The 27,465-nt window shown below is 41.8% G+C and overlaps 1 protein-coding gene across 3 annotated transcripts in view; it reads right to left on the bottom strand.

Moving 5' to 3' along the window:
* Positions 1 to 1,517: 1,517 nt before the first annotated feature.
* RIC8B (RIC8 guanine nucleotide exchange factor B) overlaps positions 1,518 to 27,465 on the bottom strand; it is a 29,991-nt gene continuing 4,043 nt past the window's right edge. For 2 of the 3 annotated variants that reach the window (XM_026052249.1, XM_026052248.1), the window contains exons 3-10: positions 22,087 to 22,695; positions 18,903 to 18,997; positions 14,551 to 14,704; positions 14,109 to 14,204; positions 12,193 to 12,337; positions 11,889 to 12,033; positions 9,673 to 9,792; positions 1,518 to 2,242 (exon numbers count right to left, since the gene is read on the bottom strand). In XM_026052249.1, coding sequence (XP_025908034.1) covers positions 2,131 to 2,242; positions 9,673 to 9,792; positions 11,889 to 12,033; positions 12,193 to 12,337; positions 14,109 to 14,204; positions 14,551 to 14,704; positions 18,903 to 18,997; positions 22,087 to 22,563 — 1,344 coding nt within the window. In that variant the 5' untranslated portion in view covers positions 22,564 to 22,695 and the 3' untranslated portion in view covers positions 1,518 to 2,130. Of the gene's footprint in view, positions 2,243 to 9,279; positions 9,568 to 9,672; positions 9,793 to 11,888; positions 12,034 to 12,192; positions 12,338 to 14,108; positions 14,205 to 14,550; positions 14,705 to 18,902; positions 18,998 to 22,086; positions 22,696 to 27,465 lie in introns of those variants that run through there. The other variant, XM_026052247.1, reaches the window with a different exon arrangement.

Below are 27,465 nucleotides of genomic sequence, written 5' to 3'. Positions count from 1 at the left end.
AGAAACACGTATTTTCCAAGACAGAAGGAACAATAGCTGCTCTGTTGCAATGGGCAGATATCAGATCACAAAAGCCTTTGCTGTACTGGTCCTTGTAATGAGGTCCCTGGAGCCACTACTGTTTTATTGGCCTCTTTAGGCCAAACATTTTAGGTGCTGTAGATTATGGCCATGCAAGAAACAGATTTTGTTCTCTTTCCTACCCTGTATTCATCCCTTCTGTAGAAATCCATGCAGAAACAACTGCTTCTGCAGCACCCTAAGGCTCAGCCAATGCCAAGGCATGGCTCAAACCCTCCTTAGCAGAGSTAGTTAAGTTTTGCTCCTCAGGGAGAGTTCATGAATACTTTTTGCACCTGCAGTGCAAAATGCAGGGTTTAATGCTTGCCTTTGCCGAGCTAAGAGTCAGTAGTGGATGATGCCATAACAAGATGATAATCTCTGAGACTCTGATTTAGATGAAACTAAGCATGGCTTTTTTGCTCTTGGATATCAGCTCCCAAAACAGCCTCACTCAAGCAATGAGGGTAAGAGTAGATAAGGAGAGTTTTTAAATAGAAGACTTAAGTGCTATCTCCACTTGGTTTGTCTTCTAGGTATGATTATAGCATTATAAATGCAATGGTTCTTTAGCTGGCTTTCTTTGCCCCTATGCATTTTGTGATGATCCTCTTTGGTGCAACAGAAAACATATCCCAAATTAAGTCACACAGACTAGAACATAGATTTATTAAAATGCCCCAAAGGGTCCCAGCCTACAGAAGTGTATAAAATTGGAGACAATGTCACTAATGTCCCTTTACACAAAAGGGACCTAGCCCTYGTTGAGCAGTGTCCTTCAGGAAAATAAGCCACTGCTGAGATGGTGACAGTGGCTTATTTCCTTTCAGGAGAACAAGGAACTCTGGCAAAGCTTCTCACATGGGAAGAGGAAACATGACTTTGTACCAAGACCTCTCTTTACAAGGTCCTTGAACACTAATTTCCTCAGTTCAAGGATGTTCAAGTTGAAGAAAACAAAAACACAATGGAAAATGTTCACCAGCTTCTGAAACGTGCACAAGATGGGCACACGTAGGTTTGAGCAACATAGGACTATTCTTCATGTATTTTGTGCCAAAAGAAATACACAGAGAAAGAAACCAGGCAGGCAAAGAGGCAAAGCGTGCAGCACGCCTAAAACTTTAATCTTTGTTTTAAAGAGTACAGAGCTCTAGAGATTTAAAGAGACACTTGTCTGCCCCCTTCCTTCACAGCGCTACCCCCCAGAGGAGCAATCTCTTTGTGGACGGGTTTGACTCCCCACGGAGTGAGGCGCACCCTGAATCCCCACAGCAGGCCCCACCTCAGGGCAACACTCGCACCTGCCCTCCACTTCAGTCCACTGGCTTTCACGGCAACAGGTAAGTGCGTATACTTGAATGCTGCTTTGAACAGGGCTGTTTTCACCTAACTAGAGGTATGAGGGACTCTACTTGTGGGGGGTTAACATGAAGGAGGRGGAATGCACAACACAGACAATCTTGTTCCCGTTTCAAAGGTAGTTTTAGCAGCAACCAGTATCTGACACAGTGGTAAAATCCTAGGRGAGACAGCTTAACTACAGAAGTGAGTACAAGGAAGAAATCTAATACCATTTAAAAATTATAGCTGTGAAATCAGTGAATGCCTTTTAAAGCAGCTTCCCAGGGTCAGTCAGACTTTCAGGTTTAAATATCCTCTACTCCTAATGCAGTTAAGCCAACTTACTTCTTTACTTTGATAATAGAAAAAGAGAACTGTCAAGACAATTAAAAAAAATACAGGAAAAACCTACAGAGTTCAGAAAAAAARGATTCTGGAAAATTAAAGTGTCTATATTTTACATTGTAGCTTTTCACTTTTTATCCCTTTGAAATATATTTAGTTTTAAATTAATCAGTTGATCATAAACTTTTAAATCGACGTGTTCCTTAGACATAATAAAAATGCAGACATTAACCCCACATGATCCATCTTTTAGATATCCCAGTAATAGAGCACTTCAAGTGGGGCTGGCGAACGTGAGGGTAAAACGTTTGGATAAAGGATGTCATGGCTGTAAGGAAGGACGTGGATTAGAGGAGAACGGGGAGTGAAGCAGGTGATGCTTTAGTCTGAATCTGAACTGTCTTGCTTGCTGCTGTGGTACTGGCTGACTGCTTCTTCCAAAGGGGCCATTGTACCATCCGGTCGCACTCCCATTGGTTTTATGAACTCATCCCTGTAAGACATGGAAAAAGGAGGAGATATTAGCGTATGTGCACCCATCAATTGACATGAATATAGTACAATCACATTCAGTATATGCTTTAATACATAATGAGCCTTTAAAAGGAAGTAATTCCTGCTGAAGCTCTCTCTTTGGCAGAGAGAGGAACAAAAACCCTTCCCAAATAGGTGGGAGGGGAAGAGGAGAATAGATAAAGACCTCATTCATGTAGGGCCAAACCTGCTTAGCCAATTAAAGGCACCATGGAAAGTCGGTGCMTAAGCGGCTCGGGACAAGGAGCAGGTTCACCCTTTTAAACACACAAACCAGCTTTTCTTCCAGGAGTTCCCTGAGCAGCACGTCCTCAGGAAGGGTCCCCTGCCACTCCGGCCAGTGTCCGCACACACAACTAAACTAAGGTCTTTGATGCAGATGTGCCTCGTTGCGGGTGACGTCGCCCTCGGGAGAGCACGCTCTGCCCACACCGCTTCCCAGGGTGTGTAAGTACTTGTTGATCCGTTTTCAGAAAAGCTGGCTGCTTCCAATGCTACTGCTTTTGTTTGCAGCCCTTTAATTACGGGATTGACAGCCATTTTAATCTCCTCAAAGCTCCAAAGGCCTCTCACCGGCTAATCCAATTATATCTACTCCACAAGCTACAGCCTCATCTGAGAGATGATTAATTATTGATTAAGCCAATCAAAAAGTATTAGCAAAGATTTATTTAATCCTTACTTTTTATCACCTAATTTATGTGAGGATTATAGGCAGAGCTGTGAGGGCCGAGATAACCCTCTGGTGCTCTGCTGAGAGACGGATGCACGCTCAGGAGTCACCTCAAATGACGCAGGAGAGACCTGGTGCCAGTGTCTTGGGCCAGCAGGGCAGCCCCAGGACACCGTGCCCGTTTGCCCCTCCGCTCCCCACGGACACTGAAACTCCCTGGCCGCGGGCAAGGGGGCACTTGGGCCRGCGAGGGGCACCCCTGGGTGCCAGGGCAGGTGCCCCCGCGCGGCGGCAGCAGCAGCGCCAGGGGAGCAGCRCCTCGCGCCCCGGCACAGCGGGGCTGTGTCCTCAGACCGCGGCCACAGGGCTCCGCAGGGCTTCTCCCGGAGCAGCCCGGCCTCTCTCCACGGAGAGCTTCGTCTACGYGCACGGACGTGGCAAACAGACACTGCAGCGAAGGAGGACTGCAGGAACTGGGTCTGTCAGTGAGGATCTTGTTTATGGGAAGAACTACTACACAGCACATGCCTTTGTAACTTAGCTTGAAACACCACAAATGACTGGAAATGTAATTATTGACAGAGCCCTGGCACAGGCTGCCCAGGGAGGCTGTGGAGTCTCCTTCTCTGGAGATCTTCCCAACCCGCCTGGATGCCRCCCTGTGCCCCGTGCTCTGGGTGTCCCTGCTGGAGCAGGRGGTTGGACTRGAGGATCTCTAGAGGCCCCTTCCAAACTCAGCCATTCTGGGGTTCTGTAATCAGGCCTGCAATAGCTGACAGTGTTAACTCAGCTTTCACTCTCAGAATTGGTGTTTATTTTTCAATCATACTTTTTTTTTTTTTGAGGAGAACCACCCAAGAATAAGTCCTTGTTCATATTTTTAAAGTCTTAAATGGTTAAAAAGATCCTCAAACTAAAAACAAAGTCATCTTTGCATTAGCTCTACGCTGAGGAGATCCTAGGGGTTTTGTTTATTTTTTAAATGTAACACATGCTCTTAGGTTACAACATTCAAAATCACAGCCAAAAGGAATGGAATCATCTAATTTACTATCCCTCTAAATTTCATTTTTATTATTTACAATAATGGATAGTAAAGGATAAAGGAATAGTTTAGGAAAACAAAGGAACTTCTAAAGAAAAATGAAAAAGAAGAAAATAATGAAATAATCAAAATATCCAAACCAGAACAGGAGGCTTACAGGGGGATAGAGACAGGGGCTTAAGGATGGAAACCACTTGAAAATGTGGATCAATTCTGCATGACCCCATAGTGGCTGTGAGGCAAGTCCTTGATGCAGTACTGATAAGCTAAGGAAAAGCTGGAGTGCGAGCACCCAGAGAAACTACAGGAATATACATTTCTATTGTTAAATACATGACTTCAGACTGAATTTTTACTGACTGCATGTTTTTTTGCTGCAGAACACATGCTGGCCAAGCCAGCTTTGGGGCTCAACCCTTGAAACAGAATGCAACTTAGGGACAGTGGGTGGAGAGCAAGGAGGTAACCTGCCAAGCTGCAGAAAAAGCTACGTGTTTTCTCACTGCCCCTGTAGGACATGCTGACAGCTACCTGGAAACAGGAGCTTCTCAAGAACTTCCATCTCATCGTCGCATTTGCCCATTATAAAGAAACAGCTGTTTCTCTGCAATTCCTCTTTCACATTTCAATTTTACGCCCCTGCTACCCACATTCCACAACAAAATACAGACTTTGTCTCCAAATGAGTCATCTACAGAATCACTGGGCACTAGAGCCGGCAAGTAAGACATACCCACAGGCAGGAGTCTAGTTTGGGGAGGGAGGGAAGCGTTCAGACAAACACTGTGTTTTGCAGGCATGGTAACTCCAAGGTCCGAGTTCACTGAAGTGCTTTTGTATATTCCCTCATGATGCTCCAAAGCCTACGCTGTTAGTCCTAGGATGGTGTGAAATGGTTATCCTTTCACTGGTGAGGACTTGCTGCAYGTTGCAAACACAGCTCAAGCTCACTGATGTATTTCAGAGAGGAAAAAGACACAGGTAGACAAATGGATGAAGAAGAAATCTGGACTGTTACAAAGGTAGCATGAGAAATTTGGTGAAAAAAATCATGTTAATTTAAATAAAGTTATTTTGGATGGACTTGCAGAGGTGTCACTCAGCCAGGCATGACAGGGGAGCCGACCCTCACGTGGGACAAGCGGCCTCAGCTCTGCCAGCCTCAGCAAGTTGCCCACTTGGCACTCACCACTCGGAGACCTCGACTGAGCTTTGTCACCTGGGGTCAGCTGAGGATGGGTTCATTGCTTAAGATGAGCTACAAAGTGGCAGGGAAATCAGAAACTGGCACATATGCCTTCTGAAAACACTGCATTATTCAGAAGCTCTATCTTTACAGTCAGCCTACAGCACAGAAGAGAGAACTTCACCCCAGTAGGTGGCAGTGTGAATTCTTCTGTAGCCATTAAGATCTACATAAATGCACAAATGTGCATGTTTATACACCTTCACACATCCTTATGTGGCCTCCCATACAAATACATTTTTTTTTTTGCAACATTCATTTTTTCTAATGCAAACAAGGCATTCAAGCGCTCTTGGAGACACACCATAATGAAACCTTTGGCAAAAGCCATTCTCTTCTTCCACTTGCAGATCTCCCGAGAGTCTCTTCGAATCCACCCATACAAGTTTTAGCTTCCCGCTTGCCATTTAGCTTGATAACGACTCCAACACCATTCCCTTGTTTTGAAGGGTGCCTCTTTCTTGTGCGCTCCGGGCACCGCGGGGCAGTATTGACACAGGGAATTAATGACGGTGTCTGTAATGGAACAGCCATCCTGCAAACACCAGTCCCTCGCTTTGATAAAGCGGCATGCTAGGGACCTATTCACCTCCTCATAATTGAGCACGACATAATAGTTCCGATCCTTTCATGCAACATTATTTTCTTCTATGATTAGGACAYGGAAGAAAAAAAAAAATCTATGTAGCACTGCCTTCTTCATTCACCCCTCTGATTAATTTTGTTTTTAATGAGTATGACTGCTTATTTAGGCAGGCTCTCTACCCTACTTGTTTTGTTGACTTCTGTTCAATGCACAACAAAACCCAAGCTGGGATAATTGGAGACCATTTCAGCAGCAAAAGAATTCTTGCTATTAATACAAGGTTGGCTTGGAAAAAGCACCCCGACATTTTAAATTAATCAGTTAATATACAATTCTACTTACCATTTAATAGGAAAAAATGTTAGCATATTTCTTCAGACATTTTAATTAACACAAAGTCTTTCCGATAACCTCTGATATAAACAGACAGAATATCATCCAACAATGATTTAATCCAGCTAATGTTGATATTCTGTAAAACCAAAACGCTGAGCTTTCTTTCTGCCAATTTAAAGAGTTTTTCAAAGCTTAAGGATGCGCCTCATGCACAATGGATACTGATTTACAGCCTGCAATTCTCAACAATACCCTTATTACAGACAGCGCCTATAGAGCTCTCTCATATAGGGGCACATTCAGACATCCAGCAAGTTACCTAAACAAAATCTCCATCTCCCAGGAACTTCAGTAATCAAGATTTTTCATCTTCATTTATTTATGACCTATGGGATTCTACTGCTTTTCAAAAGCAACCTCAGCAAGTCAGATTTCAGCAAAACATTCACTTCTATAAAAACTTTAAAAAAGAAAATCTATGTCTAGATATCAAGATATCAGCGATAGAAATGTGGTTCACACACAGGTTCTCAGCTTTTCTTGATGCATATCCATAAAACAAAACTGGTTGATTTTTATTTAACCTTGTTGGGAATCAAATACCTTCTGAACAGGCCAAAAGAACAAGGAAAAAAAAAAACAAACAAAAAAAAATCCAAAGCAAATCTGGAAAATAACTGCTCAACCAACCTAAAAACACAAATCAAATTTACATCACCTCAAAGCAGTTACAATTCTTCAATACCAGAATCCTGGAGAGCAAAAATCCACTAGCATCTTACAGAACAAGGCAGAAAATACCACTTTATTAGSGTTTCAATAAACTTGCATAAAATAGTACAACTTAACCGCACAGTGTATGCAAATTGTCAGCAGCCATTAATGAAAGCTGTGGCTTTTCATTAAAATGGTGCTGTTCTGCAAATCCCTTTGCTGAGGAACTCAACCTGTCATCATCAGGTAATTTTCAGACAAGCAAGCCAGGCAATCACACATCCAGAGTGCCAGACCAGCCCGATGGTTCTTTCCAGCTGGGGAGYGAAGCAAGTTCGATAGCCCTTCATTTTGTCTACCACAAAGGCACMCGAGATCTTTAGGGCTCACCTTCCAATACTGGGACCACAGTACCTGTACTAAGGAAACCAGAAATGCTCTTATCACACGAGCACATTCTTGTTCAAGATGCACAGGTCTTGGTCAGTGCCCACACACACACGTAGACGTGGCCAAGATGWGCAGATGGAACTGTTACCAACCTGTCCCTGTCCAGCTTCCCCCCCTTTTATCACTAGCCCAAACTGAACCTGCTCAGTTCAGGGTACAGCACTTCCAATGGCAACAACCAGGAAGGGCAGAATTTGCGAGTCTGCCACCTGCAATCTGCCTCAAAGCAACATTCATGCCCAAGAACCAGCAGAAGTCTCATACCCAAGCACCCTCCTGCTTACAGTTTTAAGTTACAAAGCAGGAAGAAAAGGGTATTCCGTGAATACCCTGTGAAAACTCCTTGTACCAAAAGGAGTAAGCTGGAAGCACAAGTGTTCAACTCTAAAAGAGCAGAGGGACCTGCTACTATTAGCATACTACTAACACTTTATTCTTGCCTATAAGATGGGCAACTTGCCAGTTTATTTAACATCTGTACAAAACCTACAATCACGCTCAATTACACTCCCACATCCCCCCCCCCCAAAACATCCCACAGTCTCCTGAAAACAAGCTATTTTTTTCTTTTAAACAAATAAAAAGGGGGAAAGAACAGCCAAGTGATTTTACTCATGTTAGCACAGCACCTGAAGCTGCCAAATCACCAGAACTCCGAGCCCGTGAAATCAGCAGCCCACAGTAGTCACCACAGCAAAAAAGAGAACAACATGGCAACMAACAGCCCCAGTCCTGCAGCGTTGGCCATCTAAATACAAGAGGAAAAACCCTCAGGTGGATGTGGCTGCCAGAGGAAGCCCAAGGCAGGGCGGATGCCACCGGGGCAGCGGCTGAGTAGCGCCCCAGGACACCAGCTGCTCCGTCACGGTCACCCCGCAAGCGGCAAYGCGGCCGGCGCGCTCCAGCCTCCGGCCGGGAAAGGGCCCGGTGCTGCGGCGGAGCCGCTGGGTTTTATCCCGCTAACAGTTACACTGAGAGCAACCTGCCTTTAGTCCTAGGTTGTCTCCAGTCTCAAACTTCTTTCCTGCAATCGCAGACCAGTTTGTCACTTCATTATTGCACCCGTAAAGCTCAGCTTCTTAATCCTACCCATTCCATTCCTTCCATTTTACACAGCAGTTCAATTTAGTTTGCGTATGTACTCTTATTTTCTTAATTAAGATAGTGACCCTTTCCATTCCCTTTCCATGCAAGGAATGTGAAAAACAACTATACAATTGCTACACTGGCAGTTAGCTTGAAATCCTTTCCTGCTTTCACCCCTGAATTCAATCTTTACCAGCTAATACGAAATCCAGATTCACCCCTATCTTTTGCASAATTCTTAACCTTTAGGAGAGCTGTAAAAAGACATAGTTTGATGAATTTATATCACAAGTTCTTGCTATTTSAATATGCCTTAACTCTTTCAGGCACAAAGGTGTTTCTAGTCTCCATATCTTCATATGTTTGAAGAATGATCCACTTAAATACTTATCTAGGCTAAGTTCTTACAGCTCAGGTCACTGACAAATACAAATGACACCATGTCTTCCTCAAATATCTTACACTTTGCTCAAACAGAAAACAAACTACAAGCAAACACTCCAACATGTTTACAACTAATGGAGAAGAAAAATTCTGTAGATTTTGAGTATATTGAGTAAAGTAACAAACAGCTACAGTCACCACTATGGCCTGCTTCCTTCTTTGTATCAAGAAAATTGCAAATTCAACCAATTTTCTGTATAAGGAACCTATGCYTTCATTTTAATTTATGGCATTACCTTATATTAAAAAAAAAAAAAATTGGATGTCACATTATAATCCAGTCCACATTTATTCTAACACTGCTACAAAAATTTGTACCTGAAATGCACTTTAATTGCTCAAATATATATAAGTATAGAAAATACCTATTCTTCTGTTGACAGCTGTGTTGTCAACGTCTATTCACATCTATTATATCCACCTACTCTTCAGTCAAGCACCAGACATAAGTTGTTATCCTCAGATGACTGCTCACAGCCTTGGGGGATAGGAGTACACTTGCCTTGGGCTTGGATTTTGTCCAGTACTTCAAATGGAGAAATTCTTGTCGTTACCAGTTCAGCCTAACCACTCAGGAGGTTCCCTCCTCATTTTCAGGCTACTCCATCCTCTCCAAATGTCGTTTCCTATAAAGTCATGTTAAATGTCACTCTTTCCTTTGAGGTGCTAGACATTTACACTCTGCAGTCCAAGTAGTCCTAATTCTGCAAAGAAGTTGGTTATAACAGTATTTTGGAGACTAGATGTTAGCAAAGAACAGATAGCCAGGGCCTGAGGTCCCTCTCTGCACAGCAACTGTAATACATTACCTGGAAAGTTTATCAAACATGTTGACAAGTTTCATGGCTTCATATTCTTTTTGTTCTTCCGTCATTTCATCCATAGGATTGGGCATCGGTTCTTCTAAGTGACCGGTGATAAGGTTAATGCTGGAGGGGGGAAAACACTATAGTTTACATTCCTATATACAYGCACATGTATATTGCCCATGTTCACAGGCAGGATGCAGACAGAAACCATCAAAATTAACATCATCAGAAGAGCACGTGAAGTTTCTACCATAAACAGCCAACTTTTGAACAGTTTCTGTCCACCTTATAGTCTATTCCTATGATTCATTGCATTAACTTCTAGTTAACGATTCAGAAATGCATGTCCCACTAATATTGTGTTATAATTCACACACAAATAGCAATAACGATATAAAGAGACGGAAAGCAGAATGACAAATATCTGTTTGTGGCCAATTTTCTACAGGCTTAATTTTAAACGTATGAAACAGCTTCAATAAGTTTTTCTGAAATTTTGAAGTAGCTTATCCTTCCTCTCTCAGGATCATTTTTGCTCAAACCAAACTAAAGTTCCATTGCAAATTCCCAATGCCAGTTGTTTTAGCTGCTAAAGCAAGTCAGTTTGATACAAAAGTGGGAATTAACAAAAATAGAGAGGCAATTTTAAGAAGGATTCTCAGTGCAAATCACCTTTTTAAATAGTATAATCAAACATTTAAAATTAGCAGGAAAGTCAGACTCATGAAGTGACTGACATCTATCTGGGACGTTCCACTCGAGGTCACCTTTTAACTAAACAGATGTCTGGTTTTCTTTATATGCATATAACTAGATATCATCTGGAAGAAGTGCAGAAACAAAATAGCAAGGAAAAAATCCCGAAGTGCAGAGATAAACACAAACCTCTTGTCTTTCAATTTTTCCTGTTTTAAACATAGAAATAATATTGTTTCTGTAACTTTTTGTACATTTAAGCCTGCCTTCCATCTAGGTTCCTTATCAAGAGTCCTCCACTAAACCTCAAAACCTCCCCAGCACAAACCTACTCATGTATGGGTATTTTTTCAAGAAAACTAAGTACAGCCAGAAAAAATAACATATTTCAGGGGCCTCCCATCAGCAACCTCAGAACACACTACGAATGGTGTTGAAACATGCCTCTAATGTAACTCACACTGGAACTTCCAATTTCAAACAAATTGCAGTTAATCAAAATTAAGAGAGACAGCTTCTACAGGATGGCTGAATCCTTCAAAGATATATATTAGATTTCTCAAACATGACTTCTGTAGAATTTATTCTGCTCTTCTCATATTTATCTATGTGACTTAGTCAATTCTTTATGAAAATCCAAGCACCAGGCAAGTTGTTCCTTCTTAAAATATCCCTTTAAAAAACTTTTATTTTGTTATAGAGTGATACTCTATGTGCAATAGAGTAGTCTGGTAGCCTCATACGAGTTCTTGAAGATCTGGGGCAAACAGCATTCTGATAGCTTTTTTTGTATTATTATTTTCTAAACTTGTTCAATTTATTCTCAACACTATTTTCACACTTGATTTTTATATAGTTTTTCAGACTCATAGCCTGTTAAAAAAGAGGTATGGCCTGAAAAACTCATCTACAGCATGATGCAYGGAATTCCCTTAGTTTTTTTTTGCTATGGACTTGCTTCCTTTTTCTGCCCTACTTGCATCTCAGCTACTTAATGACAGTCTACACACTGCTGGCTTCCTGCCTTTGCTCAACCTTTGAAAATTGTTCCCTTCAGTCACTAGTAAGCTGTTCTTCAAAACCTTTTGGGTCTGCTTTGCTACTGTTTTACACTGTCATCTCTGAGAGCCTTCTTTATTCTCATTCAACAATTCCAGCTYTGCACAATTTCTTTTTAAATGTCATTTAAATCAACGGCGTAAATATATTCCGAACCTCTAATATCTTCAGGCTGTTTGTAGATTATCCACAAATATTTTGCCTTGCCGTTCCTTTTTTCCCTTTGATAAGCACTTCATCTTTATGTAGTTTCCCCTGCTGGGGTTAAAGCATTACCACAGTGGATTTTGGAGGGGATCTATCTAAGTCTATCACAGTGTCTGTTAGATGCTATCTCCACCATGAGCTCAGAATTCTGCACACAATTCCTAAACTGGCATCTTTAAAAAAACGGAAAACAAAAACGCTGTCAGAACTCCTAAACAGCGGTGGGAAATGYGGAAGTGAAAACAACACTGTACTTGGGCTTGGCAGATTTGTATTCTTCAGTATCTGTGTCTTCATCATCCGAGTACCAATGATCTCCTCTTCCTCCTGCCAGCAGGCCCCTYGCTGCCAGCAGTCCTGCCGCGTTACCGTAGCCTGTGTATTTTAACAGGGTGTCCACTGCAAAGAGTGATACAGAAAACGTGTTCAGCTACAACTCGGGTAAGCTACGAAACAACATTATTTGACAACATGTCATTGCGTTAAGAGAACYGAGTGTGGTTAATACACTAACTATGCCAAGACCTTACATAAAAGGGAAAGAAAAGACATTTATACCTCTCTCTTTACAAAGAACAAAGAGAAATTCTGCTGCAATTTGCTTTACTCCAAGGTCAACATGTGTCATAAGGCGTACAAGCTTGTTCCTCACCGTCGAGCCAACTTCGGGACGATTTGATACATCTCTCAGCGGAGGCAATACCTGGGACCATAGAAAAAAACGGAAAGAAGGATGGAGTGCATGGAAATACCTATCAAATCTTTGCAGAAACTACCTGTCGGTAGGACAGAAAAGCACTGTAAGCTCTGCTCCTTCAAGGAACAGAACTAAAGCAACTCAGTTCTGCTGGTATCAGCAATGATTTTTGCTTAAACAAATATCTTTAACTCAAACATTCAAGAAAAGGACTATCTCAAATATTGTTGTTTTTGCAATCTAAGCTCAGCTTTCTTGTGCACATGTATTTTGACTCAAAACCTAGATTTTTTTTTCATCTGCACAGAATGGTATGAGCTGCAGACAAATCTGGGCTGTAGTGTGAAATATTTAATGGTGTTGAAGATTCCTGTAAGAAGTATGGACCTTCAGTGTTTTACAGTGAATAAAACCCAGCTTTGCATTGATTGCCATTAAAAAACTGCAGGTGTTGTCTTCTAGGCATTTAAAACCTCATCTTCCACATACATTTACTCTACAAATGTTACTGAAATAGGACTCAGTAGCAACYGATCCTTAAACAAATGAATACTATGGATGGAAAAATCAGGCCACGTGTYTTTCAAGCAACATACTCAAATTCTAGTTACTTTCCAAAACAGAGCTGGGTACCACAAGGGCCATTTCACAGAGCACTGTAAAATGAAATAATGCTTTTGGCATACTCTAACACTGGTAGAGCGATGAGTGCCATAGGAAAATTCGAATAGTGCACAATAAATAAGGCCCGAGGGTGACATTTAATAACGAGGATAATTCAAGTTATCAAACAGTTGGTCACAGAGTTGGCTTCAGCATCCATTCATTCTGTGCTGCGTGTGAGGCAGCGTTAACAGACTACACGCAGTTGTATCCTGATGTCTCGGCACCAGCATGCAGTTAAAAACCATGCAGACAACTTCATTCTGTAACTTCTCAATGTTTGGCTCTGCAGCTTAAAAACAAAACAATCAGAAGAGTCTCCTTGGAAAAGAACTGTTGCAAACAAATGAATAAAAACCAAGAACTATTTCCTAAAAAAATCCCCCAAACATTTTCCTGGTATAGCTGACAGAGGAGGAACACACGTGCAGAATATTTTCTTTTGTTTTAGATTCCATTCATGAATTTAGGCACAGCTGGCATCTAAACTGCAAGCCTGGAAACCACTGCAGGTTATAGGAAGGAACGTCCCACCTCTCAGCTGGTTTTCAACTACCATTTCTTTCTTGCTTGGCTTTTAAATTCTCTCCCCTTGACTTCAGAGAAAGCAAAGTGCCCTCACTGCACATACTACCAGCCACAAAGCCATAAAGATAGTTTAGACCTACAACCACAGACTGGAAATCTCTTCTTTCCTGTAGAGAGCCTACCCAGGCTCTGCACTGCACTTAACAGCTCTTTTAAGAGAGCGTGTGATGAAAGGTGTGCCTCTAGGCAAGAGTTTTACCCTGACAGGACAGCTGGCCTAAGCTGTAAGGTAAGTTTCAGTGCCAGCGACTGAGTGACACCTGCTGAGGCTCAGGCAGAGGCCACCAAAACATCAATGGCCTCGCTGGCTACCACGCGCCTCTGCTGCTTCACTAAATGCACCGGGGGCTTTTTGACATGCTGCACATAGCGGGGCAGCCCTCACTGGAAATTTAATATGAAACCATCTGTACTTCGGAAGTATCACTGCCTTTCACTGAGGTACAAGTCTCCAATTCTGCTATTGTACAAGTCTTGAATTTTGCCATTAGGTTTGCAAGCAGGTTCTCATGAATGTTTTACCTACCTGAGCTTTGATAAACTTCCTGATATTCCTGTGAGTTCGGCAACACTCAGTTAATAAACTGAGAACCGGAGTCAAACCTTCTCTGTAGCTGCTTCCCTAGAATCCAAACAAATGTAAGCAAATTATTTTTAAGAGCAAGTTGCCTGTTTCCAATCCCATGGGCCCTTCAACAAAATCCCATGTGACAGCCAAAACACGAACCCTACATGTYCACGTGAAAGGCCACACATTCACTGTCCTGCACACAAGCAAGCAGTACTTCAGACATTTATAGGGAGTGATTTGTTCCCACTTTTCAAAGTGTTTCACAATGCAGAAGCAAGGACATCCACATTTCTACCAAAGACTGTTTTTGTAAGGTTTATAAATAATTTAACCTAACACAGAATAATTTTTTTAATTAAAGGAGGCCCCTTTTATCAAAGAYGTTTAAAGCCCATACCTTGTCTATTCTCTTCTCCATAAAATCCAGTAAAATTTGAATTGCTCCCATGTTCATGCCGTTGTATTTAACGTGTGTTTCTTCTTGACACGAYGGACTAATAAGAACATCCAAGCAAGAAACTGGCACATTGCTTAAGAGGTTGATTGCATTGCTGAAACAGAATTCAGAAAGTCCCCAGTAACGCAGAATGAAAACCAGTACAACTCACCACAAGGCGTGTGCTCAACTGCTACTAAAGGGAGGCCCAGCAACGTAACGTTTCATTGTGTGTTCTCTCCGTTTTGCAGGGGGTGAGCTGCGTTCCTGCCTGCCTGCTGACTCGTGGGATGAGCAGAGGTGACAAGGACAAGGTGAGCAAAGGCTGCAGCTTCCAGCCCTGCTTCCCCCCTGCGCGACGGCAGGGGGACCTCTCACATTGCCGAGAGGCAGCCCCGCGTTTAACCTCTGAAGCTTCAAACATTCTCCAATCTGTAGTACTGCATTACTGCAACCACCGCGGGGAAATGCACTGTGGAAAATAATTCCTCCTCCTTAAAACAACGGGGTCCGGAAGTGTCCTAGGTCCTCAACAATACTTGCTCTCTTCCTTAAAATGTAATGTAGAGGAACTATTAAGACATCTAATAAATAGCAGAAGATCCAGGTTTTATTTACCCAGCAGAACTTTTCTTCAACRGTGGCATTCTACAAAGCACTAGCAGGGGTGATACTCTAAAATCAAGCAGCAATTTATTTCACAAACACTCCTRCCAGCATCTAGCAAGACACACATATCCAAGTTTTGTTCAGCATGAAAGAGCAGTGCTTCTCAGATATCCATTAAGTGATTTAAATTAGACCATAGGGGCCCTGCCTCCTCTTTACATTAACTGGCTTTGCAAAGTTCTCATGGACGATACAGATCCCTCGCGTTGGCTGCCTACCCCGTCCTCATTGCTGACGTGTGTTGTACTCTTCCTGAAGCTGATGCTAAGTTACACGGAGGCTGGAAAGAGTAGATTTCTGTCCCTGTTAGTTGCTGAAGACCAACTAAAACTAAGTGGATGTATTTAGAAATAAGGCAGAACTCGGCAGATTTACATAAGCAGACTCCAAAGCTATCAGCAAATCCATAAGCTCTGAAAGTGTTTCAAGGATAGACAAAATACTCCAAGAGCAGAGACAGCTCTCCAGACAACTTCACTAACACATTAAAAAGCACTTACTTTGGCGCAGCCCTCAATTTTTACACTACTTAATACAGCTCTAACAAGCCGAGCAGAAAACAGAGATTCAAAAGTAATGGAGCACATTCCTAGCAAACGCGCTGTTTTAATATCAAACTGAGTGACTTTGTCACATAATGTCATCTTCCTTTTGCTCTTTTAGCATGTAAAACATGGATAACTTATACTTTCTGGAAGGACTGTTTTATTTCTAATTCCCATTTAGGATATTTTTTATATCAAACAAGTTTTACCCCCTCTCCAGTCATTCACGAATAGCAAGCAAGAGGACTGACTGAAATTCAACAAATATTTGGTGGCTTCAGGCCTTTCATCAAAAGTTCTCTTTTTACTAGTTTCTTATTAAACAACCGAGTTCCCAAACACCTACAAAATTAATTTTCTGGATCACTGTGTCTGAGCTATTCTTTTCAATAAACGAAGCCCGGCTTTCTGATCTTTGTCAYTTCACTGACAGTTTTATTTGTGGCCGAGGAGTGTATGAAATTCTCCAGCTACCAGGAAGTCAGGGGCTGTGCGGGGCCCCGCACAATAGTGTTTGCATTCCTGCTCCAGGGGGTAGCAATACTGCGTATATTACTCTCCCCTTTCGGGCTTCCCAGAGATCATTAATCACCGGGACGTGACACCCACCCACTCCCGCTCCCAGCCCCCTCCTGCTATGCAAATTTGGGAGCAAAGGCCTGSTTAGAGCTGCTGAACGCCTGGATTCAAACCCTGGCTGTGGGCGAAACGGGCGCTCGCGCGYGCTGCCTGGAGCTGCTCGGGTTCGGGCGCCGAGTAAGGACACGACACAGCCATGATTATGGCAACAAAACAGCTCCCACGTTAGCCGTTTTCCTTGCRTGGCTCCTGCCTGTTCCTTAGGAAGGAAAGTCAAACTGCCCCTCGATGCATCACAAGCCAGGGGCTGWATCCGGGAGCTGCTGCTCGTTCAAAATAAATCCTCAGCATCAGCTTCCAGATCCCAAGCATTCCATATGCAAGACTAACAGGCTGTCAAATCCCTTCATTTAAGCATCTTATATTCTATAGATTTACCAACTTACAGGAGTGCAAGTGAACAGCAACTGTAAGAAACATCCTTATGCCACCCTGATGGGTGGCATGAGGTTTATTCTGCGCTCCAGTCTGTTTATACTGTATTCTTTTCTCTTTAAGAAATGCCTTGCTGATGGGCTGCAGGTGGATTGCCGAGATGTTGAGCTCTGCTCTGAGTTGCGCCTTATCTCCAGCAATAAAGGTCCAGAGTTCAGCACACTTGGCCTGGCTGATGCCACGGCCTCGTTTTACAGCCATGCTATGGGCTGCTAACACAGGTTTACTCATTTCATACTGAAACTCTCATCTGGAACAAAGCACGTGGCCGACTTACTACGTCAGGGCACTCGAGTGAGCTGTCCAGCTCCTCTGAGGATTATTAGGAACACTGCACTGGACTGCAACTTTTCCATTTCAGAACTGCCTTGKGATGAGTGAGATTGGGGGGGAAAGTGTATTAAAATAAAAAGAAARCAGAATAATTTATTTCTGTTCCACACACGGATTTAGGTATGTCCGTGGAGAAGACAGCATGCTAGCATTTAATTGACAATACGACATTACATGAGTAGCACGCAAAGACGAAATCCAGGTTTTACAGACAAGCTGGAAAATTTGACTTGGAAAGCCTGGATGGACACTGACCTGACAGGTTAGCAAACCTGCTTAACTCATAAATCAAGATCAAATACAGCAGGCAGCAGAGCTACCCTTCCATGTTTACTTCTACCAGCCTGAGCTAAAGAAACGAGCTAGAGCAGCATGACAGAGGGAGTAAACGGCTCTTCGAGAGCAAGAGAGATCCCTGCAGCTCTGTATGGAGCCTGATGCAGCAGAGGAGCTGAGGCGACTCAAAGCAGCTCGAGCTCGTTTCCCTTCTGCCTGTATCTCCCCTTCTCCAAGATCGGGAAGAATCCTTGATTGGTGCGTGTGGAATGGTAGAGGGTCCACGCAGAGCAGACAGCAAATCTACACAGTATATTTCTTCTGACTGACAAAAACAAGGGCAGAAATCACATCCATATCACACTGGCTCCCTAGCTGGTAACTTCTAGCCACAAAGCCCTGTTTGGGCCTGATCTGTGTCTGCAAAAGCCAGAAGCAGAAGTACTAGCATCATAACATGCACTCAGGCCAAGATGAACTTTCAAGGGTGATATATTTCACAGGGTATCAGCATAGTCCTATATTCCCGGACTAGGAATCAGAGCATGTTCTCACCAGAAGAGCAGCAGCTGCAGAGTAACTCTCTGTAATATCAGACAGTTTCACTGGTTTAAATACAGGAGGCTTTATCTTCTTGAAGTTATGAAACTTGTCCAAATCTCTTCAATATTCCCAGCTATGGAAAAATTATTCCCTTTAAGCTCTTCCTTAGGGCGAGATGAGAGGCACCCACCCAAAGCAGCACAGGCAGCAAGTGCCTTTTAGGACACAGTCACACTCATTCTTACWCATGGCAGCTGCTGCAGGGATACCCGGACTGTCTGCCCCAGCTGAGAGGGGCTCTGGCGTAGGATCTCTGTGCTCAGCTACTAAGATTGCTGACTCCTGAGACCCTCCTAAGATTTTAATCAAGTTCACTGAAAACTAAACACACTGCTGGGTGGGAAAACCTGCATCCTCATCTGGCTCAGAATTAGATCTTTAAAGGATCCTGCACTTAGATATACAGATATTCTGCAGAAAAAAAAAAAAGACAATTGCCTTTTTCAAGAGATTGACAGGAGATAATATGGGATAGTGTTTGAAACTACTATACTGGGGGGCTTTTGGRCAATTGATCTATTCAGAAAGAGAAAAACAACATGAGAAAAAGTGAATAATTTTAAACAAGGGAAACTACTGTCTCATCAAAAAAACMACTCTGAACTTCGGGTTTACATTTGCAACCAATAATTCAAACAGTTAAATGCAGGACTGAGAGGGAAAAGGAGCTTTCATTAAGAACATGGAKAGATTTTAAACAGGTTAACAAAAATATAATTTTCATTGCTTCTCTAGTTCTTTTCRATATCAACCAAAATATTTTTTTCTTAAATTTAACTTTTCAAAATAGATTGGTTCTGCAACGCTACCAACCTGTGCAATTCTTCCGTTTTGTCTTCAGTAGGGCCRCTGGTTAATAAGCAGTGTCGGAGGATGGCAGCCATGTAACGAAATTGATGAGATTCATTCTATATAAATATAAATTATGAAGATATTTTTTCATTTTGAAGATTGCAAGTGAGGGTTTCAGGTCACTAGAATAATAAAAATTAAAGATGGAAAATACCTATTAGATCATAACATCCATCCCTACCAATAAAAGGACTGTACCTTAGAGTTCACTGAACGCTTAGTGCAAGAGAGCTTTGCTTAGGTGGCTGTTCAGCATCCTTGGGGATTGCTTTCCCACCAAAGGGGCTTTCCRGGATTACTTTCCCACCAAATGGGCTTTCACTACCCCAAAACCCACAGGGATATTCAGGCCAGTTAGAACCGTTCACTTAATTCCACATCACTATTCTTAGTTACACCTCTACCATCTTCCTTCGTGGGATCTCCTGCAGCCTTCTCTTCACCCATTTRGATTCCATTTGTTCATTTTCTTGCCTCATTCCCACCTCCTCTTTTTGCTGCCAGCAGTCTCATTTCCTCCACCTGATCTGTTTCCTTTTTTAGCTCACTCCTTTTCCCTTGATATTTTCTCTCCATTTACTTCTACATTTCTCTGCTCTCATCAACCTTCTTTGCCCTATTTTGCACTTCCCAAGCATTTCTTCCCACCAATTCCCCATCAAACAGCAGTCACACAAAGTGTACCAATAACTGCTATCATTTCATTATGCATGGCATGGTCCTATTCCCTTTTTTATTAGTTTTTCTTGGCATCCATCGTATTTTGGCGTGTTTGTTGCAGCACAAAGCACCCAATGCATCAATGTCCAAATCTGCCAACTGCACCAGCTTGGCTGGCTTTGCTGCACTGGTATCATCTCCAGTCATTAAGTGCTGATGTTTTAAATTATTCTTTTCCCCATAGTAGGGCTCTCAGTTGTCTACCCACATGCCTAAGCTTCCTGGGTCTCCTTTTATTTTCCACTCCCTTTAAAGTTTGTAGTGTCTTCAAATCCCTAATCTTCAGCACACTTCATTCACATGCTGTGGACTCTTCTGGCAGACCGTTAATATTTCCACAGGGAGCTAAGCAGAATCTCACTGACCATCTCCTTAATGCTTCACAACTAACAAAGAGTTCTTTAAATATATATATATATATATATATAAATAATATTTTTGTCTTTAGGAAGTTCTGACTATAACTGCTTTATTTCAAAGCCAAAAACAAGTTCTCCAGCCTCAGTACACCCTAAGCACTCATCTAACCTATAAAAGGTTAGTAACACCAGAATTTCCTCAAAGTGGAGGGAAATTTCTGGGGAGAGAAAGTTTAATGGGACAAAATCTCCCTTATTCTAGAGAGACCAAGGTATTGAGAGACATGCATAAAAACCATGTGCCATAATCCATCCTTCTTTCAGAACTGAATTGAACTTAGAAAATACTGGGGATCTCAAGAGGGCAAAAGAGCGTAACAAGTGGAAAACAGACTCGGATTCTAAGAGGGTACTTCAAGAGCTGAACATTTAACATTGCTTCTTTTTCCAGCTTAATATCTGAATTTCCTTCCTTCACACAGCAGTRTTTAATCACAAGTACTTCTTTTAAAACTCTCACGCCACAGACATTCATACRGCTGTGTTATTGACTTGAGTTTGGGGCATTTTTTCTGATCTGAAATGAAATCATTTGCCTATAAAGAGCATTTTCTTCCTTTGGGAAAAAGGAAGATATTTTTAGAGATAAAGATATCTTTAATACAGGCCTAGGCTAGAAGTATAAAAAAATCTCAGTTATTTCCCATTTTTGTGATATTTCGTGACTATTCTGATTTCTCCTGCACTACCTTACTGTGGGTAGTTCACTTATTCAGAGTGCTCTCGGGCCATTTTAGCAAGGCACAAGTTTTAAACTCAATTTTCAAGTTTCATATTCCTACTGAATCACATTTAATGTAATATTAATATCATATTAGCTGTTCATCAGTCCAATGCACTAAGCAGAACAATTAGTTGTCCATTTTAACTTCCCCAAACCTCTGCACAGTTTTATGCACTGGATCACAATTACAATGCCCAATTAAAAGGTCACACTCTTTCAGAGACAATATTTTGTGCGATAAGAAGATACATACTGATACTCTTATTTTACTTATTGAGTACTCTTATTTACTGCTTTGGAGAGTTAAGTTATTTGGAAGAAAGTTATGAATATTTTTTGCTTCTAAACTTTTAGAGATATACCACATAGCAAGCACACTTGTCAGGGCAGRGAAGAGATTTTATATCATGAAAAAAAGAAAAAAAAAAAAATCTTATGCAGGTAGCAACGAAAATGTATTTGGCTGTTGCATTCCATGTCATCTTAAAAAAAAAAAAATCAAGTTTCAATCTAGACATGAGGCTAGGAAAGAAAGACTTAAAAATAGTCCTCTTACTATTTCTTCACCCAGCAGAATTTATTATCAAGCATTAGAGGTGATGTGCTTACAAAGATGCCCAGAAAAGCTAAAGGAAGCATGGGAGCATTCTTAGCTGTATTCACTATTCTACAGCCAACAATCTTTAGAGATGTAGCTGACAGAAACATATCAGCAAGTTTTTCCTAGCCTGCTAGTGGTTAGCAAACAACATTTATTTTGGAAGTCTCTGACTCTCGTTAAATACAGTAGAATGCATCTAAAAAGAGTATTTCAACACGTACAGTTATAACTTGTTATTATTTTAGGTTATATGTTATATTTTGTGTTATTAGACTATATAATACATTGCATAATACAAGATACTCTCGCACTACACAGATACATGTATTAATTTCTTAAGTAGTAACAAGAGAAAAACTTTTTTTTTGGCATTCAAAGTAATGAGCTTAAAGACTCAGCAGCTCTTGAAAACCCACCATCATCCCTACGCAAMCAGAATTCAGACACAATGTTTTTCAGACAGATTTTACATATATAGAAAGTAACTACAATGCCAAGACCACCTCAGCTACTGTTCTAAAAATCCTGATCTATCTTATAATTACAGCAATGAAAAAGAACAAGGATTAAAATACTCGTCCTTGAGTCTTGGGAGCCACCGCCTCTTGAGCATCTACATGGTGGCCACAGCTCCTGCAGCCTAAGCAAATCCACCTAGAAARCACTTCAGCTAGGTCTTACCTCGCTGTGGACATTCCAACTGTCAAGGGTTACATTAAAAAGAGCCTTTAGGGCCTCAATGGCGCAATCTGTCTCTTGCAGAGATAAAGGAGGCCTGTCAAGGTCTTCAGCTGCTTTGTATTCTGCTGTCCATCTTACGCTCAGGGAGCTTTCCAAGGCCTGCGTCAGGACTTGCACCCCTTGGAGCTCCTGACGCAGCTGGGATCGAATATCCGCGTGCAGCAGCGACAGCAGGAAGAGGAGGCGCAAATCAAAGCATTTAATGTCATCAACAAACTGCTGGGCCTCGCATTTTTTCAGAAGACTGCAGAGCGCGGCTGCAAGATTCAGTTCCAGACTGAGCTTCTGTGCCACAGCACTGTTGAAAATTATGTTACAGAGGCATTTTAAAGCTTCTACTATAACAGGATATTCGGACACCCTTTCCAGGGAATCTTCCGTAGTGTCCAGCTTGGCTAGCCTCATAAGCACCTGCATGTTCTTCTTCGTGGTCACAGGTACTAAAACCTTCTTATCCCTGGAGAGAATCCGAAGGGCCTCCAGGCAGGCAACTTGACATGAAGTTTTTGTGTCTTTTTCAAGGATGTTTAGTATTTCCTCACATAGTTTCTATGCAAACCGAAACAAAAAATAGAGAGTTCTATCAAAATTCAAGGTGTCAATAGGATGCTACTCTTGCTAATCTTCAGTATAACGAATCCCCAGCTTACACTGAGAAATTAAGCTTTCTGTATTAGTTTTTCAAATGTAAACAATAAGATGTCAAAAGGTCATCAAAACACTTTTCTTTATGGGTATAATCCAAATACATCATCATTGGCAAAAGCAATAAGCTAAAATGGCAGTTAACATCCTCCTGTTTCCTGGTACAAAGTTTTTTCGGTACCAGAGCCGAACTAGAGAAAATTGAAAGGTTAAATGCATCAAAGGAACAGTGCTTTGGTTAAACATTGAAGGGTTTTTACAGCTGAAGATCCCCTCATAACTAACCTGACCCAATTTACCCACTGAAATTAAGAAAAAATCTGATTTTGTTAACAACAGAGTCTACACACACATCACACCTGGTACTTTGGTCTGTCATCTCAGTCAGATAAAAACCTGAACATTCACTTGAACGCAAAGAAACCAATCTCACCAAAATTCAGAGCATTTTTTCCCCTCCCCAAGTTGCATCTACCTGCTGCTATGCAAGTGTCACTGCAAAATGTCAGCACCACCATGGGAGACCTTCCAAGGAGCACTAAACTCCCACAGATTTGCCCCAGGAGGCGGAAACCTCTCTCTCCCTCCACACGTTTGAAGACTATCCTTGCAATTTAATTAAAGATTATAAACACCACCGCCTAATGGTGCCAGGTCCTGGTGAAGTGCAGCCACAGAAGAATATGGTTAGCTGTGCTGAAGAGAGATACTAAACAGAACACAAGCCCTTTATGATATTTAGCAGCCCGCTTCCAACTTAAAAATATGCTTGCAAGGTACTTGCTCTCTGCACCTTCCCGGGGTCTTGACTGTATGCAGGATCTCATGATGCAAGCAAGACAAGASAAGAGAAGTCAGGCAGGAGAGAACTACAAAAACAGCATCACACTTTTCATTTTCCCCAGGAGGAGCTTCATTTTGCCTCTCCATTGACACGGCMTAAGCAAGGGAGCAAGGTTGGCATCTATTTGCTTTGAAAGGAAAGAATTCTGACAGCGAGGTAGYTTCCCCATTCACATAACAGGATTTTCCTCCTTTCAGGGAATTGTTTGTTGACCCTAAATTGTGTGTATTTAATATTTCTGCTCCGAGTTCTATCTTCTGAAAATTCAGAGGGGAGTTGTGATTTTCATTAACTGAGCCACAGGAACAAGCACTTTCCACATAATTTTGAGCAGAATCAAGACAGTTTTCAGCTCATTTATTTTCTAAACCATTTACTTCTCTAAAACTCATATTCCCAGCATTCAAAATAATAGTCACAGAACAAYGCATATTAATTTGTCCATGCCTGTAGGATCAATAATGTTACATTGGTCTAAAACTTTATTGTGTGTTAAAACAAATACAAAGCCCATATATAGCCATTTTCTATTCTGGTCCTTTTATTCCTGAACGTAAGAACAAACACTCAACACGAAGCAGCAATCTGCTCCTTCAGAAAAAGCAATAGCCTGAGATGCAAGAGATGTGGAGCTTTTTCCATCGCTCAGCCACAGGCCTCTTGCCTGGCTCTGGCCAAAACAAACAAGCCAAAAATCAACAACAAAAATTCCCACCCTTTTTAACTTTCTTGTTAATTTTTCCTGCCTCCAGATGAGCTGAGGATGCTACTGAAAAACAAGTCAGTTCTGATCTTGCTCTTGGACCCTGTGGTGCCTGCCCGAGGGGTCCTTTTCCACCTGCTCTCTATATCTTTTAAGGTGATATTTATCAGACATCCCTGACCWATCCTTCTCTTCACTTAAACGTGCCTCTGGATTATATCCCAGAAGTATTCAAAACCAAGTAAACACTGCTTTACTGAATATAGCACGTCACTTAGATCCTGGGGAGTCAGCGGTGGAGAAGTTTCAACTAAAAGATGAACAACACCTGTTAAATRTTACAGGAGGATATTAAAAAAACTAATCTCTCATTCTCTGCACCTTTACTTTGGGATATTGAGCCTTGAGAATTTTTTATTTTTGCATCGTACGTACATGAAGAGGCAAGTTTTGTAGCTTTCACGCTTAAAGTAAGGCAAGAAATAAGACCTGCTGCCAAATTGACTGGGAAACACACATAGCCCCTGCTTTCTATCCTCCTCAGTATCAGGGCACATTAACAGAACTGCTGGAAAGGCCGACTGGCAACAGAAACAGAGCGCACAGCTCAGCACACACTCATTTCCCCATCACCTGCCCTTGATTCCTCACGATCAAGGCACAAAGGGCCCACTTCCAGGCATATTTCAAGGCACGTGCATACATCCATCCTGATAGAACACTGCTACAATCTGAATAGGTGTATTAAAAAAAAATCTTGCTACACTTAAAGAATTTTAATTAAATTCTCTCTGGGGAGTTCATGAAACAGGTATTTAAGTTTAACTCAATCTACTTCTGCAGATGTTCAGTGAGCAGAAACGTTAMTGGTGGCACCAGGAACAACACTCACATGGAAATGTCTTCATAAATACCCTGTTTTTCTTCAAGAGGTCATACAGGTCTGCTGTAGTTCACCTCATTTGTATTGCTGTCCTTTCCTCAAACTGAGTTTTACTTACACCTCTGCTTTGCTATAAACAAGAAAATTCATAGCAAGTTCTACTCAATGTCACCTAGGTGAAGGAAATGTTAAGTAAGCAATGATAAATTGAATCTGAATTTTTACACCAACTCCACATTTTTGTGGCTCCCCAAGTTATTCAGAAGCTTCCTGCAACACACAGGCATCTACCTCCCGGAAGGCAAAGYGACACATTTTACTCTTCATATGTATTTTCACTGACCACGCAAAACAGCCTTGCAGAAAACCTGGAGACTATGTTTTTGTCATCAGAGATAAGAAGAGATTTCAGAATCAAAGGGGTGTCATTTGGAATTGCTGAGTGAGATGTTGGCTAACCATTTCTGATTGCAGGAGCAGTACTAAGAGAATTGTTCTATGCTAACGTCAGGTTTCAGAGTTAGGCAGCCAAAATACTAAGGCAGTAAATCCAAGTCTACTTCAAATACTAGCTCAAAGTTTAGCTTTCTCTGCAAGTCATGATGACGTTTGTGTGTACTGCATGTTCACAGAGTTTACATTTTCATTTTCTGGTTATGCAACTAATAGGTCACAGGGTACCAAAAAAATGAAACCAAGTAGAAGTCATATGGCTTCACAATCTAGACATTCTGAGAATGTCTTTCACCTTTCTCACGGGCACTTCCCAGTTACTACAGACCATTTAAAGTCAAACTTGCATCGCAATCTGAACATGGTTTTAACTACTGCCACAATCATGATTTAAGTTTCACCATGACATAAAGAACCTGCAACTATTTGAGTGTGCTCAGCTTCCATRTCCCTAAGCTCACCATCGTGCACCACAGTTGACTTTTCCATCGTGGTTGCAGAACAACAAGCAAAGGTCTCCAAAGTCAGCTAGTTTCCCTTGGAAAGACACACTCACCTAGAGGGTCTCACCGAGGAATGCTCTAGTGCTTCGAGTACTTGACCATGAACACGCGAAGGAACCTGACTCCTTGGGAGCATCAAGGAGCAAGAGCAGCTTTAACTCTTGTGTTTGCTTACTGGGAGTTAGGCTTTCCTTCCACACTTCTCCTCTATGCCTAGCACAGTTGGACAGCTCTTGTGTTATCCTCTTAAGTTTGCAGCAGATGGGGAAGAGTTGGGAAGAACACTGAGGCAGAGGGAATGAGCTCAGCTCAGAGAGGGACAGAACAGGGGAACCAGGAACAGCACTAGCCTAGTTTTATTGAGATTCTGAGCTTGAAACCATCTTGCTCCATCAAAAAGCTTTATCGCTTCCATCTTTGCAAAGTTCAAGGTGGGTACAGTCCTCAGCCGTAAGGAATCTTCTAATTAAATTCATGATACCCTGAGAAACAGAGTCCCACAATACATGTGCTATGAATTACCATCAGCTATTTGAACACCTTCAACAAAACCTGCAACAGCAGGGAAGAGACTCTTCTGACAACTGTTAGCCTTGAATTTCAGCTTATGTTCAAATTGAAGCTGAGAAATAACTCAAGAAACAAACAAACTTTAGAGATTTGTCTCAAAGAACTGACTCTCGACTAATCTGGAGACAAGTTACAAAAAAAAAGCTGTCAAAAAGTGATTATAATCACTTTTTGTAATATGCAGAGGGTGTAGAAATCAAACTACTACTTGAGGTGAAACAGACAAAAGGATAAGTTCAAGAGGAAGCAGGTAGATCAAGAAGACCTATCATTTCAGGTAAGAATAAGTGTAACAACCCTGCATTTGGCTACTTTTTTTCCTGTTCTTTAAGCTCAGTATTGTCTTCACCCAACKGAAAAAGCCACCCCTCCTGGCTTCCCCATGCAGATTTGCTCTCCCTGCTACCATCACGTAGGCAAACAGTGCTGGTGCTGTTGTTCTTTCCAGTTTTGGAAGGTCGCTGCCAATGGGGACATCATTGCTGACAGCAGCTTCCAGGCCACAGACMATGCTGTGATTTTTCTTGCCTTCATAAGTTCAGGAGCTGCATAAGTGTCCTGCTACTTTATAGGAACTGAGGCTTGCCAAGGTAAGTTTTGGTTTTCCCTTATCTAATTTACTTATTTTTAAAATGAGCATGAAGTTTAACAAACTTTTGCCCATATGGCAAATTTGGGATTTTGGAAGCTTTTGTTTTTTTTATATTGCGAGGCTTGT

Source organism: Nothoprocta perdicaria, unplaced genomic scaffold, assembly GCF_003342845.1.
Source record: "Nothoprocta perdicaria isolate Ctin4 unplaced genomic scaffold, notPer1 scaffold_86, whole genome shotgun sequence".
Classification (NCBI taxonomy): Eukaryota; Metazoa; Chordata; class Aves; order Tinamiformes; family Tinamidae; genus Nothoprocta; species Nothoprocta perdicaria.
This window is presented reverse-complemented; position numbering and strand designations above follow the sequence as displayed.